A 19,137-nucleotide genomic window follows, 5' to 3' on the forward strand; every position below is an offset into this window, starting at 1 on the left:
GCAGTAGGATTGCTGGATCATATGGCAGTTCTATACTTAGCTTCCTGAGGAACTGCCAAACTGCCTTCCAGAGCAGTTGTACCATTTTACGTTCCCACCAACAGTGGATAAGTGTGCCTCTTTCTCCACATCCTTGTCATTTTCTGTTTTTTGAAAATGGCCATTCTACTGGGTGTCATATGATATCTGATTTTGGTTTAGATTTGCATTTCCCTAACAGCCAGGGAACTTGAGCATCTTTTCATGTGACTTTTAGCCATTTGTATTTCCTTTTCTGAGATTTTTGTGTATAGATATTTTGTATGCTTAGTTAAATTTATTCCTAAAGATTTTATTCTTTTGTTTGCTATTGTAAACTGAATTTTCTTCTTGATTTCCTCCTCAGATTGTTCATTATTACTGTATAGAATCCCTACTGATTTTTGGATGTTGATCTTGTACCCTGCCCCATTGCTGTAATCACTTATTAGCTCTAGTAGCTTTGGTGTAGATTTTTCAACATATAGTATCATATCATCTGAAAACAATGAGAGTTTTACTTCGTCCTTTCAAATTTGGATGCCTTTCTTTTCTTTCTCTTGTCTAATTGCTCTGGCTAGAACTTCCATCACAATGTTGAATAATAATGGTGACTGGGCATCCTTGTCTTCTTGTTCCTGATCTTAGAGGGAAAGCTTTCAGTCTTTCCCCATTGAGGATGATAATAGCTGTGGATTTTTCATATATTCCCTTTATCATGTTGAGGAAGTTCCCTTCTCTTCCTATCCTTTGAAGTGTTTTCATCAAGAAAGGGTGTTGAATTTTTGTCACATGCTTTTCTGCCTCAACTGAGATGATCATGTGGTTTTCCATGTTGACTTATTGATATGGTGTATTACATTAATTGATTTTTTTATGTTGAACTATCCTTGCATAACTGGAATAAATCCCACCTAGTCATGGTATATAATTCTTTTAATGTGCTGTTGGATTCGATTTGCAAGTATTTTGTTTAGGATTTTTGCATGTGTATCATTAGAGATTGGTTTGTAATTTTCTTTTCTTGTAATATCTTTGTCTTTAGTATTAGAATGATGTTGGTTTCATAGAATGAGATAAGTAGCTTTCCCTCCTCTTCAATTTCTTTGAATAGTTTCGGCAGGATTGCAACTAGTTCTGTCTTAAATGCTTGATAGAATTCCCCTGTGAAGCTGTCTAGTCCTGGGCTTTTCTTTTTTGAGAGCTTCTTGATGACTGATTCAGTCTCTTTACTTGTGATTGGCTTTTTGAGGTTGTCTGTTTCTTCTTGAGTCAGTACTGATTGTCATGCCTTTCTAGGAAGTTGTCGGTTTCATCTAGGTTGCCTAGTTTATTAGCATATAGTATCATCTCATTGCATCCGTTATTTCTGCACAGTCAGTGGTTATGTCTCCTATTTCTGATTTTATTTATTTGCATCGTCTCTCTCTCTCTCTCTCTCTCTCTCTCTCTCTCACTCACTCACTCTTTTGTCCACCTAGCTAAGGGCCCATCAATTTTTTTTTTTTTTTGGTTTTTCATTCCAAGATTTATTCACTAGTAAATTATTTCTCTAATTACAGGAATCATGGGTAGGACTCTGAGTTGGACAAATAGAGCTGCTTTCATTATTATTCCTAATTTAACACTTCATTCATTCAAAAAATGGTAAGCTCCTCTCATTGTTTTTAACTTTTTTTTATTGTATAGTATAACATATATATATATAAAGCAAAGAAAGAAGAAAAAAGCAATAGTTTGAAAAGTACTCTTCAACAAGTAACTACAGGACAGATCCCAGAGTTTATCATGGCCTACCATGCCATCATCTCAGATATTTCCTTCTAGCTGTTCCAGAATATAGAAGGCTAAAAGGAATACATATTTTTTTTATCATCACAACTGACTTTTTTCTTTTTTTGTGGAAAATAACATATATAAAAAAAGCAATAAATTTCAAAGCACAACACACACAACAATTCATTGTAGAACATATTTCAGAGTTTGGTATGGGTTACATTTCCACAGGTTTTTTTTTTTTTTTTTTTTTTTTTTTACTTCTCTAGCTGTAAGATGCTGGAGACTAAAAGAAATATCAATTTAATGATTCAGAAGTCATATTTGTTTGTTAATCCCTACCTTCTCTGTCTAACTCCACCATACCCTTGATCTTCCTATCCCACTGTTTAGCGGTATTGGGCTATGACCATTCTAACTTTTTTATGTTGGAAGGGGCTGTCAATAATATGGGGTAGGGAGATGGCACTAGCTGATGTTCTGGAGAGGCTGGAGGGCCCATCATTGATTTTATTGATTTTCTCAAAGAACCAACTCTGGTTGTTCTCAATTTCATTTATTTTTGCTCTAATCTTCGTTATTTCTTACTTTTACTTTGCTTTGGGGTTAGGTTGCTGTTCTTTCTCTAGTTCTTCCAAGTGAAGAGTTAATTCCTCGATTTTGCTCTTTCTTCTTTATTAATATGGGCATTTAAGGCAATACATTTCATTCTTAGTACTGCCTTTGCTGTGTCCCATAAATTTTGATATATTGTGTTTTCATTTTCATTTCCCTTGAGATATTTACTGATTTCTCTTGTAATTTCTTCCTTAACCCACTGATTGTTTAAGAGTATGTTATTTAACCTCTATATATTTGTGTATTTTCTGGCCCTCTGCCTGTTATTGATTTCCAACTTTATTTTTTATGATCCAAGAAAGTGTTTTTTTGGTAACTTTAGTTCCTTAAAAATTTTTGAGACTTGCTTTGTGACCCAGCAAATGGTCTATCCTTGAGAACGATCCTGAGCACTTGAGAAAAATGTATATCCTGCTGTGTGGGATGAAATGATCTGTAAATGTCTGTTTAGTCTAGTTCATTTGTTGTATTATTCAAATTCTGTTTCTTTACTGATCCTCTATCTAGATGTTCTAGCCATTGATGAGGGGGGAATTGAAATCTCCAGCTATTATGGTACACACGTCTGTTTCTCCCTTCATGTTGTCAGTGTTTGCCTCATGGACTTTGGAGCACTCTGGCTTAGGGCATACATATTTATGATTGTTATGTCTTCTTGTTTAATTGTACTTTTTATTAACACATATTGTCCTTCTTTGTCTCTTTTAATTGTTTTTCATTTGAAGTCTAATTTGTTGGATATTAGTATAGCTATTCCTGTTCTCTACTTATGGTTGTTTACATGAAATATCTTTTCCCAGTCTTTCACTTTCAACCTGTTTTTGGCCTTGGGTCTAAAATGAGTTTCCTGTAGACAGCATATAGATGGGTCCAGTTTTTTAATCCATTCTGCCAGTCAATGTCTTTTGATTGGGGAGTTTAATCCATTAACATTTAATGTTATTACTATAAAGGCAGTACTTCCTTCTACCATTTTATCCTTTGGATTTTCTATGTTCTAGTTTGCTAGCTGCTGGGATGCAATATACCAGAATCAGAATGGCTTTTAAAAAGGGGAATTTAATAAGTTATTAGTTTACAGTTCTAAGGCTGAGAAAATGTCCAGTTAAAACAAGTCTATAGAAATGTCCAATCAAAGGCATCCAGGGAAAGATACCTTGGTTCAAGAAAGCTGGCGAAGTTCAGGTTTTTCTCTAAAGTGGAAGGGCACATGATGAACATGGTCAGGGTTCCTGTCTCATCTGGAAGGGCACATGGCAAACACAGCGTCATCTGCTAGCTTCCGCACCTGGCTTCCTGTTTCATGAAGCTCCCTGGGAGGCATTTTCCTTCTTCATCTCCAAAGGTCACTGGCTGGTGGACTCTGCTTCTCATGGCTATGGTGTTCTGCTCTGCTCTCTCTGAATCTTCTCATTCTCCAAAATGTTTCCTCTTTTATAGGACTTAAGAAACTGATCAAGACCCACCCAAATGGGTGGAGACACATCTCCAGCTAATCCACTTAACAGCCACTCTTGATTAAATCACATCTTCAGGGAGATGATCTAATTACAGTTTCAAGCATACAGTACTGAATAGGGTTTAGAAGAAATGGTTGCCTTTACAAAATGAGATTAGAATTAAAACATGGCTTTTCTAGGGTATGTACATCATTTCAAACCAGCACATATGTCATATCTAATTTTTTTTTCTCTTTTTAACTTTACTGATAGTCTTCATTTCTACACTATTCTCCAGACCTCTCTCTCCTGCCTTTTCCTATCTGCCAGTAGTGATCCCTTTAGTATTTCTTGCAGAGCCAGTCTCTTGGTCACAAATTCTCTCAGTGATTGTTTGAACATATTTTGATCTCTCCCTCATTTTTGAAGGACAGTTTTGCTAGATATAGAATTCTCAGCTGGCAGTTTTTCTCTTTTAGAAGCCTAAATATAATCATACCACTGCCTTCTCACCTCCATGGTTTCTGCTGAGAAATCCACACAAAGTTTTATTAGGCTTCCCTTGTACATGGTGGATTGCTTTTCTTTTGCTGCTTTCAAAATTCTCTCTTTCACTTTGACATCTGACAGTCTGATTAATAAGTGTCTGGGAATATGTCTCTTTGGATCTGTTCTGTTTAGGGTATGCTGCACTTCTCGGATGTGTAATTTTATGTCTTTCATAAGAGATGGGAAATTTTCAGTAATAATTTTCTCCATTAGGCTTTTTCTTCCTTTTCTCTCTTCTTCTTCTCGGACACCTGTTCTAGTTTGCTAGCTGCCGGCATGCAACACACCAGAGATGGATTGGCTTTTAATAAAAGGGGATTAGTTTTGTTAGTTCTTCAGAGGAAAGGTGGCTAACTTTCCACTGAGGTTCTTTCTTGTGTGGGAAGGCACAGGATGGTCTCTGCTGGCCTTCTCTCCAGGCCTCTGGGTTCCAACAACTTTCCTTGGGGTGACTTCTTTCTGCATTTCCCAAGGCCTGGGCTGAGCTGCAAGTGCTGAGATGAGGTATGCTGAGCTGCTTTGGCTGTGCTACGTTGCACTCTCTCTTTTACGTACCAGCCAGTTAACTCAAACATCATTCATTGCAGCAGGCATGTCTCTTAGCCGACCGCAGATGTAAATGAGCAACAGATGAGGTTCAGGTACCATTGGCTCATGTCCATACCAACTGAACTAGTTGTCAAGTTCTAGTCAGATTGTCAACCTGGCCAAGTTGACAACTGAATCTAACTACCACAGGTCCACCCCTTGTCAACTTGGCAACTACACGCATCACCTTAAACAGGTGCAAAAAAATTCTCTTCTGGCTGTGGACCTGTGAATCTCAAAACAATTTATCTGATGCCAATGTGCAAAGGAGGACAGTCACAGGATCCATAGGGAGAAACTGGAAGGAAAACCTGCAGGGCAAACACCACTGGATTTCAAAGTCTGAAAGTCATTTATCCTTCGGCTTAGAAAAACACCAACGACACGTATATTCATGTGCTTCATATTGTCATTCAATTCCCTGAGACCCTGCTCATGTTTTTCTTTTCTTTTCCTTATGTTTTCTTTTGTATGTTGGATTTCAGATGTCCAGTCCTCTAGTTCACTAACCCTTTCTTCTGCCTCTTCAAATCTATTGTTGTAGGTTTCCATTGTTTTTTTAATCTCTTCTATTTTGCCTTTCATTCCCACAATTTCTGTGATTTGTTTTTTCAAGCTTTCTATTTCTCTTTTTTCACCCAACATCTTCTTTATATTTTCCCTCTTCTCAATTATTTGATTTTTGATGAGAATTTCCACATTTGTTCACACATCCTGAATTAGTTGTTTAAACTCCTGTATCTCATTTGAATTGTTGGTTTGTTCCTTCAGCTGGGTCGTATCTTTGATTTTCTAGTATGTCTTGTTATTTTTTACTGGCATCTAGGCATTTGATTTCCTTCTTTAGTTATTCTGGAGGTTGTTTTCTTTTACCTAGGTTTTTTTCACCTAGAATTTTCTTGCTGGTTGGCTTTGTTCTCTATCTGTTATTTGACATTCAGTTTAACTTACTCTAGAGCTCTAGCATAGGTTCTGTTTGAGCAGAATTTTTCAGTCCTTAGTTTTCTTTTTCTTGCCCTGCCTATATGGAGCTTTTTTTTGAGGAGGGTCTCCTCAGGAATTACAGTCCCCAGTCAGATTTTCCTAGACTGGACTGATCCATATCTTAGAAGGAGAATCACCAGCATTAGTTTTCCCCAAGGGTGAGACCCAGCAGATTGTCAGACTTTCCTAAGAAACCTCTAGACTGTGTTTTTCCTATCCTTCCCAGCATATGGTGCTTCTCTGCCCATGGCTTCCCACCAGTGTTATGCCTTTAATTTCAACAGACTTGCCCTGTCAGGGTGTGGTTGAGACAGAGGTGAGGGTGTAGGCTGTTCTTAATGGCTTCAATTTTCCAGCCCCTGGTGCCTGTGTTCCTTGAAGGAGGAATTCCAGTTGATCTGGGCCCCACCTTTCCCTGTGTAAGATACACCCTTTAGGGAATTAACTCCTTTCACCTGAGTAGTTACCTTGTCTCTCAGGCAAGCTTAATTCTGCCCTTGTCTGGGCACTGTTGGAGCCTGAGAAGACTTCCGGTTCTATCTGATCAGCTGTTAAGAGGTAGAGGGTAAAAAAAAAAAGCCTTTTCAGAGCAGGATCCATGCTCTTAGGGTTTGTCAATCAAGAGCTTAAATGGGTAGGAGGCTCTGTGTATCTCCAGGCTCTTTGTGCCCCCTGTTTTTGGAGTCCAGCTGTTTGCAGTATTTTGTTCTGTTCCACTCAAAAAGCCTCTTTTTTATTTTTTTCCCCATCAGCCCCACACTCTCTCTGCCAGGGCAAAAACTCCTAGTACCTTGAGCACTTATTCCAGGTTTCTCTGTGCTGGGGACTATTTTCACTAGTCAGAATTTGTTAATTAATTCCACAAGTGAAGCTTGTTTGAACTAAATGCTTGCTGCTTGTAAAGTCTGTTTCATTTCCCCTGGGGGAACCGGCCTGCCTTGCCCATGGGCAGGGGTCACTGCGTCTGTGGCTTGGGGGACTTATAGTTCTGTGTGGGTTCTTAGCTGGTCCACCTGGTCCAGACTGGTGTACAGTGTGTGTGGTCACTGGTGTGGCTTTGGTAGTTGTTTTGTACTGTTCCTGGCTATTTAGCTGTTTAGCTGCTCTGGAGGACAAACTAAAATTCTACACCTCAGTAAGCTGCCCTCTTGCCCTGCCACTCCCCTTCACTCTTGAAGTATAATTTTGTTGGACATAGAATTCTAGGTTGGTGTTTTTGTCTTTCAGCACTTGAAGTAAATATTTCACTCCACTCTCTTCTGCTTGCGTGCTTTCTGATGAGAACGCTATTGTATATCTTATCCTTGTTTCTCTATTGGTAAGTTTATCCTTGCCCTCCACCTCCAGGATTTTGTATTTTGGTTTTGTCATTAATTTTGGAAAGTTCTCAGCCATTGTTATTTCAAATAGTTCTTATCCATTTTCTCTTTCTTTTTCTAGTCTTGCAACTAGACTTATGTTTCATCTTAATTGTCCCACTGTTCTTGGATATTCTGTTCTTTTTAAAAAAATCTTTTTATTTCCTTGCAGTTAATTTAGGGAGTTTCTATTGACTTGTCTTCAAATTCACTGAAAGTTTCCTTGGCCATGCCCAATCTACTAATGAGTCCATCAAAGGCATTCTTTATTTCCATCGCAGTATTATGGTCGTTTCCATTTCTGACATTTCCTCTGTATTCCACCCCAGTGTTTCCATCATTGTGCTTGCATTACCCATCTATTCTTGCATAATGTCTGCACCTTCCATGAGAGCCCTTAACATGTTAATTGTGGTTATTTTACGTTCCTTTTCTGATAATTCCAAAATCTACGTCATATCTGAGTCTGTTTCTCATGTTTGCTTTGTGTCTTCAGATTGTGATTTTTCTTGTCTTTTAGTGTGCCTTGTAATTTTTTGTTGAAAGCTGACATGATGTATAGGATAATAAGCAACTGAGGTACATAGGTCTTTAATATTAGGTTTTATATTTATCAGGCTAGGAGTTAGGCTTTGTTTAATTTTTGCTGTAGCTATAAGTACCAGCAACTTCAAATTCCTCTGATGTCCTCCTCTCCCCTGTTGTCTTTGGGCTTCCTTAAGAACTCCTCTTCATAGAGTCCGCACCTCACAGTGCTTTCAGCTCTAACCCACTGTTGTTATACTGGGGGTTCTGTTAGTGTGACTGTGATGTATGGGAGAGAGGAAGTGTTTTATAATCATGTGATTAAGTCAGTCGTTTATTTGGGCCTGCGTTCCTTGTCTGTGACCTTCACAAGTGTTTCTTAACCCCCTCCCTAATTCTTTAGAGAAGCTGAAAGGCTTGAAGCAACCGGAATTGGGTAAATGCCCTTCCCCAGGGTGGGTGTTTTAGTTTGTGAGGTGTCAAAATGTGATATACCAGAAATGGAGTAGTTTTTTTAAAAAAAGGGGAATTTACTAAGTTTACAGTTCTAAAGCCATGAAAATGTCCAAATTAAGGCAAGACCACAAAAATATCCAAATTAAGGCATCCAGGGACAGATACCTTGGTTAAAGAAGGTTCATGACATTCAGGGTTTCTCAACTGAAAAGGCACATGGCAACATCTTCTAGCTTTCTCTCCAGGCTTCTTCTGCAGCCTCTCCAGGGATCTCTTGGTTGTGTTGGCTCTCTTGGTTCTGGTGGCTCTAAATCTTTTTCCAAAATTCGTTCCTTTTAAAGGGCTCCAGTAAGCAACCCTACCTTGAATGGGTACAGATGCATCTCCATGGAAACCACCTAATAAAAGCTTACACCTGCAATTGGCTGGGTCACATCTCTGTGGAAACAGTCAGAAAGATTGTACCCAGCGATACTGAATGAGGATAAAATGACATGGCTTTTCTGGGGTACACAACAGATTCATATTGGTACATTGCACCCTTTGGATCCCAAAAGACATGTTCTTTCTAAATGCAACAATACATTCATTCCATCACAACATCACAAAGCCTTAAACCATTTCAGTAACAATAAAAATACAATACAAAGTCAGAAGTAGCATAAAATCTCATCAAAGTCAGCTACAAGCATGGGTCTGTCCTAAGGCAAAACCCTCCTCTGGCTCTGGACCTCTAAAACTTAGACTGAGTTAACTGCTACCAACATACAAAGGAGGGATAGTCTTAGGATACATGTTTCCATTGCCATAGGGAGAAATTAAAGGGAAAATGGGTCACTGGACCCATACAGATCTGAAAGCCTGCAGGGCAAACTCCATTTATCCTCAGTGGTTTGAAAAGCGACAGTCCCACCCTTTCCAAGGACCTACACAACAGGCTGGCTCTCTCACCATGCAACCTTGGAGGATATTGTGGAGGCCACCTTTTTTTTGCCTCCACCCTCTCCAACCATCGGGGCTGCACCCTTTGCCATCTCCGGGGCACATGCTCACCCCCTCTAGAACAATGGGGTGGCAACCAGGCTCTCCCCAGTCCCCAGAGAATGTGCTGTACTTCTCCAAGGCCTGAGGCAGCACATCTCTTCCACTGCAATGAGGTGGAAGTCCCAGCCTCTGCTTTTGGGTCAAACTCACCCTCTCAAAGCACTTGGGTATATCCACTCTCCTGGCCTGACCTTAACTTCCATGGTTCTGCCTTTGAACTTATTTTTCCTCCAAAGTGCAAAGTGTCCCTTTTCTGCCCCTCTCAGTTAAGATTAGCAGTGGTCCCGTTTATACAGATCCCACAGCACTCTTGTTGGCTTTCTATGTAGTAGACAAGAATCATGCCATCAGACAAAAGGAGTTTGCACAAATCCTTGCTGGATAACTCCACTTCCAATCCTGGCTTTTTCTGAAATGCCTGACTGGTTCCATGTTGGATTAAATTCTCATGTGGGGCACTATTCTCTGGGGTCTCCCTTTCTGGAATGCCAGAATTTTTTAGAACATCATTTTCTAGTTTCTTTGTACCCAGGTGTTCCGTTCTCAGCTTATCTCTTTCCTGTTGCATTTTGCTATAAGCTGCAAGGAGAAACCAGACTATACTTTCTACACTTAATTTGGAAATCTTTTCTGCTAAATATCCAAGTTCATGGCTTTTAAAATCTGTCTTCCATCTAAAACTAGTGGTCAATTTTGCTAGATTCTTTGCCATTTTAAAGCAAGGGTCACCTTCCTTCCAGGTGGCAATAACACATGCATCATTTCTGTCTAAGGCCTTATCAAAAGTATTTTTAGAGTCCACATTTCTACCAACAGTCTCTTCAAAGCATTCTAGGCCATCTCTGTCATGCATCTCACAACTCTGCCAAAATTTTCCCCTTATCCATTTGAAAAGCCATTCCAACATGTTTGTTATTTGGAAACTGCAGCAGCACCCCACTTTTCTGGTACCAAAATCTGTTTTAGTTTGTAAGCTGTCGGAATGCAACATACCAAAAATGGCTTTTTTAAAAGAGGGAATTTATTAAGTTGCAAGTTTACAGTTCTAAGGCTGTGAAAATGTCCAAATTAAGGCAAGTCTATAGAAATGTCGAACCTAAGGCATCCAGAGAAAGATACCTTGGTTCAAGAAGGCCAGTGATGTTCATGGTTTGTCTTTCAGCTGGAAAAGCACGTGGCAATGTCTGCTAGCTTTCTCTCCAGGTTTCTTCAATGGCTTCCCCAGGGCTCTGTCCATTCTGTTGGCTCTGTTGGTTCTGGTGGCTTTAAAGCTTTTTCCAAAATGGTTTCCTCTTAAAGGGCTTGTTCTAGTTTGCTAGCTGCCAGAATGCAAGACATCAGAGATGGATTGGCTTTTAATAAAAGGGGATTTATTTCGTTAGTTCTTCAGAGGAAAGGCAGCTAACTTTCAACTGAGGTTTTTTCTTATGTGGAAGGGCACAGGGTGATCTCTTCTGGCCATCTCTCCAGGCCTCTGGGTTCCAACAGCTTTCCCCAGGGTGATTTCTTTCTGCATCTCCAAAGGCCTGGGCTGAGCTGCAAGTGCTGAGATGAGGTTTGCTGAGCTGCTTCGGCTGTGCTATGTTGTGCTCTCATTTAAGCACCAGCCAATTAAGTCAAACATCATTCATTGCAGCAGGCACGCCTCCTAACCAACTGCAGATGTAATCAGCAACAGATAAGGTTCATGTACCATTGGGTTATGTCCACAGCAACAGAACTAGGTGCCTTCACCTGGCCAAGTTGACAACTGAATCTAAGTACCACAGGACTCCAGTAAGCAACCCCAATTTGAATGGGTGGAGATGCATCTCCATGGAAACCATCTCACCAGAGTTTACTACCTGCAATTGGGTGGGTCACATCTCCATGGAAACTTATGAAAAAGATCATACCCAGCAGTATTGAATGAATGAGTATTAAACGACATGGCTTTTCTGGGGGTACACAACAGATTCAAACTGGCACAGTGGGAAACACACCTGTGCAGTTTAACCCCTGGAAAATAAACCTTGTAATAGAAAACCCTCTGGGGGCGTATGTTTCAGTTTGTTAAAGCTGCTGGAATGCACATACCAGAAATGGATTGACTTTTATAAAAGGGATTTATTAAGTTACAAGTTACAATTCTAAGTCCATGAAAATGTCCAAATTAAGGTACCAACAGGAGGATACATTTACTTAAGAAAGGGCCAGTTGAGTCCGGAGTTTCTCTGTCACATGGGAAGGCACTTGGCAATGTCTCCTGACCCCTTCTCTCCAGGCTTCTGGTTTCAAACAGCAATCTCCAAGTGAATGTGTCTGTGTCATCTCTCTGCTCTCTGTATCAGCTTTGGGGTCTGTCTATGCTTTCTGCTTTTTATTATCTTCATACAGGGCTCCAATAAAAGGATTAAGGCTCACCTTGAATGGGCGATGTTACATCTCCATCTAATCAAAAGGTCTCACCCAAATAATAAATCTACACCCACAAGATTGGATTAGGATTAAAATAACAAGGCTTTTCTGGAGTTGCCTTTACCTCTGAAAGATATTTTCCGTTCTAAAGTCGTTATGGAAGATTGAGTCTTATACCCCAACAAAAGACAAGTTCTTAGTCTTAATCTGCATTCCTGTGGATGTGAACCTATTTGAAAAAAGACCCTTAGAAAATGAATTATGTTAAATTGTGGACTCATTTGTGAACAAAAGAGGAAACACAAGGAGGGAGTGCCCCAATGACAGAGAAGAGGTGCCAGCCAAGGCACCCGAGATGAGGTAAAAGTATGGCTTGCCAATTCCTTGATTTTGGACTTTAGCCTCTGAATTTATGAGACAATAAATTCCTGTTTATTGTTAAGTCAAACAATGTGTGGTATTTGTCACAGAAGCTCTGACAGACTGAGATAGTTATTATATGTCACAGTGTATAGATACATGTTTATTCGCTATTGTCTGTCTTCATTTGAATGTAAGCTTCATCAGGGTGACATCTCTGATTGTTTTGCATCCTACTGCATTGCTATTTCAGTGACCTGTGCCTGGTAGGTGTAGGTGCTCAGTAAACCTTTGAATAAATGTGTGAATCTTGAATTCACCTAGTTTCAGAGAGCTCTGGTTTGCCTCCAACAGTGTCTTCAAACTTCTTTGTTCATCTATTGCCTAAATTAATTTCAAGTAAGTGTACCATCTAGGGAAAATTTTAAATTGGCTTAATTAGAGTTGGATAGGATCCGATTTTCTGCATGTTGTAAATATTGTTGTGTATAAATAAAACTGTCACATCAATTTTTAAAAAGTATCCAGTTGTCTATCACTGAAATTTGATATGCATCATTATATAAAACATACATGTTCAAGTAATTATTTATAGCCAGATGTTTTTCATTATTTTTATCCTTGACCTTTTATTTCCATTCTACTTTCACCTCATGGATTTCCCCCTAAAATGTAGTAATTTTGTGTTTGAAATAATTTATTAACCTTTCTATTTTATTTAGAATAAAAATATGTACACAGACCTAATATTAAAATTTTTAAAAAGTTATGACCATACAGTTCTGAGTACTTAAAATCTTTCTTCCAGGTGGAGTTATTGCAATTATAATTAGCTTATGTAAATACTTTACAGATTTTGTTATACAATTATTAAACAGGAAAAAGTAAACTTTATTGAAAAATTCAAATGATAGGTATTTTATTTTTATTTTTTTGCCATTCAGTTCATGTATCCATGGATGAATATTACATGGATAAATTCTCTGGGGTTCATCATCAATCCAGTCCCTATTTTATGTTTTATTAAGCAGTTGAGAAGCCTGGTGTTGAGGAACCTCAAGTGTTGAGAAACCTTGTTAACCTAAGTAAGATGAGGAAGGAAGGAGTTTTTTAATGGCAGTGCCCCTCAATTCTTTGAACTTCCTCTGAGTCATATACCAAAAAGCAGAATTTAGTATAAAAGTTACCTTTAATGACTTAGTAACAACTCAGTTAAATCCTCCAATTTTTTTTTTGAAAGTAAAGAATTGGAAAACACTTGCTTGCATAAAATTTGATAATCATTAGAGACATTGGCTATGTTCTCAACACCTACACCAGTACTTCCAGTTTACCCTTTGTATTGCGCCTTATAGGTTTTTTTTTTTTTACATGGGCAGGCACCGGGAATCGAACCGGGTCCTCGGGCATGGCAGGCAAGCACTCTTACCTGCTGAGCCACTGTGGCCCACCCTGCCTTATAGGTTTTTGCCACTCAGGGAAATATATCATACTAATGAGAGAGAATGGTTAGAAGAATCCCTTCCTTTTGTAAAATAGAGAAGTGTTATTGTGAAAGGGAAGATAGAAATGGTGAATTCTCATGACACAAGTATGTTCCAGACAGAGTAATTTTTGACCTGATTATGTATAGAAAATGAAAATTTGTAAATTGATGCCCTTGAAACTGTCTATACATCTTGAAAATTTTTTTTGTGTACCTGAAATGTATCATACTCCCTCTGAGGTCTTCTATGAAGTGCTTCTTACTGCTACCTTTATTTAAGAATCTTTGTATAGCTTTGGGCATCTGTGTACTGTGAATAAAAAGAGGTGGGTAAAGAAAAAATATAATTTGGGTCTCGCACTCTTTTGTTGACAGTGGTTTTATTTTATTTTGTGTCTAGAATGAGTGTAGAAATAACATAAAATTCTTTAAAAGTTAAATTAGGAGTATTATCATTTTTATTTTTTTACTTTTTCCCAGGTCAATGAATGGTCATTGAAGATAAGAAAGGAAATAAGAGTAGTTGACAGGCAAATAAGAGGTAAATTGTCATTTTATGTCTCCTATTCCCCACCTTCTTGCTATATTTTGCTTTATTTAATTCATAAAAATACTGTATTTATATCCTTCAAGATATAATTTATATTCTTTCATTAATTGTAGCTGTCCTAATTATTATACTTTTTAATTCTATACTCAATATAGGAAAAATGAAAGAGATAATGAATTCAAAGGAACTTTACATTTTGTATCAGGAATAAAAAGGAACAAAAGAAATCTCTTGCTACCTATAAAGAAATGTCTTTTATGGAATTCAAATTAAAGAAATTGTGCATAAGTAAGAAATATAATTCCATTAAAGTTGTTGAAGTTGTGTATCTTAGCATGGCATAAATTGAGGAAACTATATTTCTAAAGTTGATTTTTTGAGTAGCACTTAAAAGTAAGGTAACTTGCAAAGGAATGATAACATTAAGACTTTCATGGTTTTAATAGTTTCATGATTAGAGAAAAATTAGTACAAGAAAGGTATTCCAAAATCACTTCCTTTAAAAAAAATTGGAGAAGATGTATTTACAAAGAAAAGAAAGACAAAAGCAAGAATTTTCAAAGCACACTTCAACAAGCAGCTACAGAACAGATCCCAGAGTTTGTCATGGGCTACCATGCCCTCATCTAAGATTTTTCCTTCTAGCTACTACAAAGCACTGGTGGCTTTATCAGAGAAGAGACTTCTAGCCATGATGGAGTAGTTGGTTTCAGATTTGTCCTCTGGTCATAAATAAATAAAAAACTAGATAAAAATCTATGAAACAACTGTGTCCAGACATTGAACAACAGGTGGTACAGGGTTGTAACCACTGAGAGAAGGGAGGCAAAAGGAAAGAACCCCATTTCGCCCCAACTTTCTATCTAGAGATGCCTTCTGGGTCGTAGCCCAGGGAGACGTTTTCCAAACAGTGCATGGTGGTCTCATTGAGTTGATGAGAGTTTACAGAGACTTAAGTGGCTAGAATTTGTGGGACAGAATACCAGAGAGAAGAAAATGTCCAGATAAATGACTCCAGAGATCTGCATGGGTCCCTTTGAGTCTTTAGCTGAGTACTAAGCTGTTCAAGATTAAAGTGAGATCTTAAGAGCTTGGGCAAAAAAGCGGTCATGAAGATGCCAGGAGCCTTAAATTAAATAATACCCAGAGCGCACACAGGATTGAGTTCTAACCAGCCACAGTGGAGAAGATTTGTTGACTAGATAGGATATTCAATCGAGACCCCAGAAGGGTCACACTTTAATGTTAAGGCTAAGGTAGACCTAGAATAAAGGCGATCATAAACCTGCACTAACAAAGTTTACAACTAATTTGCAGGTGACCTACCTGCCTACTGACCACAGATCAGACATCTAACAATGAAAGATTCAAAGCATCCAGCATTCAATGAAAAATTACTGGGGAGAATTAGGAAATTGTGATCACATACCAGGAGAAAGATCAGGCAATAGAAATAGACCTGGAAATGACAGAAATAATGGAACTAGCAGATAAGGATTTTAAAGAGTGATTATAAATATGTTGAGAATTTTAAAGGAAATGCGAACATAATAATGAGATAAATAGAAAATATAGAAAAAACAAAATGGGACTTCTAAAGATGAAAGATACAGTATCTGAGCTAAAAAACTCAATGTGAATAGACTTCATGGCAGATTAGAGATCCCCTAAGACAAGATCAATATATTGAAAAACAGAATACAAACTATCCAAACTGTAGTACAGAAGAAAAATGTCTTGAGGTAAAAAAGTGAACAGAGCCTCATGACCTGCTGGACAATGTCAAATGGTCCCCAGAAGAGGAGAACTCCAAACAAGATAAACCTAAAGAAACCATACCAAAGCATGTCATAATTAAATTACTAAGAACTAGCAATAAAAAGAGTAAACAGCCAGAGGGAAAAAAGACACACTAAATACAGGAAACAAAAATAGGAATGATTGCAAATTTCTCACCATAAATAGTGCAAAATGGAACATTCTTAATCTAGTAAAGGGGGGGGAAACAGCAATCAAAAAACCGCCACATCAACCAGAAATTCTCTATCCCATGAAATTAGTCTTCGAAAGTGAAGGTGAAATAAAGATATTTTCAAATAAAAGCTGAATTTGTTGCAGTAGAGCTGCGCTATAGGAAATGGTAAAGCAAGTTCTTTGGATTGAAGGAAAATTTTGCCAGATACAAACTTAGATATATACAAAGCAATGAAGAATGCTGGAAATGATAAACTTGTGAGCAAATATAAATGGCTTTTTTATTTCTTTTTTTTAAAAATTTCTTTTAAAAATTGACTAAGGCAAAAATTCTGTATACATGAGGTAATATGTAGAAGTAAAATATACGGCAAGGATGGCACACGTGATTGATTAGTGTCACCTTAGAGACTTCATAGAGATGCATAAGCATCTGCCAGCCTTGTTTATTCTTTGTGCTTTGCTCATTTTATTCCTTCTCTCAGCTGTGGCTCATCCATCCTTTTAAATCATTCTCAAGCCCTGTTCTTCCATTGAAGTTTCCTAAAAGCAGTTATTTAATTAACCAGCTCTAACATGGTTATCAGAGAAAGATCCTGGGGTTTGGAGTCTCAACACTATCAGGTTTAAACCTCCTCTTTGCCGTTAATTAGCCTTGTGTTCTTACTAAACTTTGAGCCCTATAGAATTGTTATGACAATTAAATCTGTAAATGTATGTGCCACGCTTAGGACAATGCCTGACTGATGGTAGGTCTTTTCTAATTATTGATGGTAATACCCAAAAACAAACAAACAAAAAAGGCACTTTATAGACAGTGTGAGACCATCAAGTGATGTGATTGCTTTACCTTTGACTGGTGGAGGCCCATGAAGACTAGTCATAGATACACTTTCCGGAATGTTTTATTTTAAATATTAGTGCTGTTAGAAGTCAGGATAGCAGTTGTCCTTGCTGGATGTGTGGTGATTTAAAAGGAATGTTAGGGTGCCTAATGGCATGCTGTTAGTATTCTGTTTCTTGATCTGGGTACTGGTACACGGAAGTGTTAATTTGTGAAAAGTCATTGAGCTCTACACTTACGTGTACTTTTCTTCATGTATATTATATGTTAATAAAAAGCTTAAAAAGAAAAACAAAATAGTACCTTCAATAAAGCAAAGTATAAATATGGGTAATCCTCAGCTTCTCATGTAAGCCTCATAGTAGTCCACATGTTTAGTTTTATGTCAAATGTAACACATTGGCTTGAAGAAAGGGGCCACATCTGAGCAAAAAAGAAGCTCTCCAGGAGTGACTCTTAGGCATGATTATCAGCAGGCTCAGCCTGTCCTTTGCAGGAATAAGCTTCATAAGGGTGAGCCCCACGATTCAGCCTATTGAATTGGCTGTTCCCACTGCTTACGAGAATATCAGGAATTACCCAGATGGGGACGTTCAGTATTTCTTTCTTTCTCCTTGGTCTCTTAAGGGAACTTTGCAAACACTTGTATTCAGTGTCCAAATTACTCTGGGATATATTGTGGCATCACACCAACCTATACAAACCAACAAGATCTCATGTCCTATTCAAGATTCCATGTACTTATGGTACTTAAGTTAAATTAGATGATGTGCTACCTGAAATATAAATTTTGCACCAAATAAGTGTCTCTCCCCTTGGTATTACACAGAAGTTAAAGTTTGAAAATATGGGCCATATCATTCTTTTTTTGGGGGGTGCATGGTCCGGGAACTGAACCCAGGTCTCCCGCATGAAAGGCGATCATTCTACCACTGAACCACCCGTGCACCTGGGCCATATCATTCTTTAACCAGTATTCTAATTTACCTTAGTCTTATCTAGATCAGCTTCATTCATATCTCTAATTGAAGTCTGATCACTTTTTCAGCTTTTTTAAGTTGTTTAATGGGGCAGTGCTGGCTTTCATAGCTTTAGTGTTCTAACTCTGAGTCTCAGGTGTCATATAAATACCCAAAGTTCCAGGGAACAACCAGGTTATATATAAATGGCTCAGCATCTCAGAATTTAGAAATATCAGTTACAAATCCTGAATATATGTGACTGCTATAAGAGCCTACAGTCTAGGAACCTTTACAGTAGGCCCCAACTTGTTAACCCATGCTCTCAATTTCAATTCTCCGAGATTATATATTATAGTTAGTCCGTATGAGTGAGGCATGTTACTCTCTTTTTGTTTCTAACATTTCACTCAATATACTGACCTTAAGGTTCATTCATCTAGTTGCATGCTTACAACTGCATTCCTTCTTTCAGCCGCTAGCTCAGAGTGTGTTGTATGTAAACACCGTGGTTCCTTCTCCCATTCCTCAGACATTGTACCCTCAGGCCACCTCCATCCGTTGGGAATACCAAACAGCAGTGTGCAAATGTTCATTCTCAGTTCCTCTTGTAACCCAGCAATGAAGTTACAGGATCATATGGCTACCCCACCCCTAGCATCCTATAGAACCACCATACTGCTCTTTGGAGAAGCTGCCCCTCTCAGCTTCCTTACCAATAGTGAATAGGTATATCTCTTTCTCTACATTTTCTCTAGCACTTATTTCTCTCTGTTCATTTTTAAGCAATTTTATTTGCACATCATACAATCCAGCCTAAGAATATAACTGTGCCTTCACCACCATCATCTACATTTCCTCTTCTTCTGCAGAGACTCCCATACCCCTTCCCCATGTCCCCTGCTTGTTGACGTTTAGTTTTTGCATGATGCTGTTGTTACATTCACGGAAAGCATATTACAGTGTTACTGTTGACTATAGACTCTAGCTAGCATTGATTGTATTTTTTCCCTGTATACCATCTGTTCAAGTTTGCTAGCTGCTGGAATGTGATATACCAGAAATGGAGTGGCTTTTACAAGGACAAATTCATTAAGTTGCACATTTACAGTTCTAAGGCCATGAAAATGTCCCAATTAAAGCAAGTCTATAAAATGTCCAAATTACGGTGCCACCAAGAGTTTACCTTCACTCAGAAAGGCTGATGAAGTT

The 19,137-nt window shown here is 38.3% G+C and overlaps 1 protein-coding gene across 3 annotated transcripts in view; it reads left to right on the plus strand.

The window, feature by feature from the left end:
- CHMP3 (charged multivesicular body protein 3) overlaps nucleotides 1-19,137 on the plus strand; it is a 110,056-nt gene that overhangs the window by 12,399 nt on the left and 78,520 nt on the right. For 2 of the 3 annotated variants that reach the window (XM_077134837.1, XM_077134838.1), the window contains exon 2: nucleotides 14,079-14,139. The exons of the other annotated variant lie outside the window; for it this stretch is intronic. In XM_077134837.1, coding sequence (XP_076990952.1) covers nucleotides 14,079-14,139 — 61 coding nt within the window. The remainder of the gene's footprint in view (nucleotides 1-14,078; nucleotides 14,140-19,137) is intronic. 3 annotated transcript variants of the gene reach the window in all.

Source organism: Tamandua tetradactyla, chromosome 17 (genome assembly GCF_023851605.1).
Source record: "Tamandua tetradactyla isolate mTamTet1 chromosome 17, mTamTet1.pri, whole genome shotgun sequence".
NCBI classification, from domain to species: domain Eukaryota; kingdom Metazoa; phylum Chordata; class Mammalia; order Pilosa; family Myrmecophagidae; genus Tamandua; species Tamandua tetradactyla.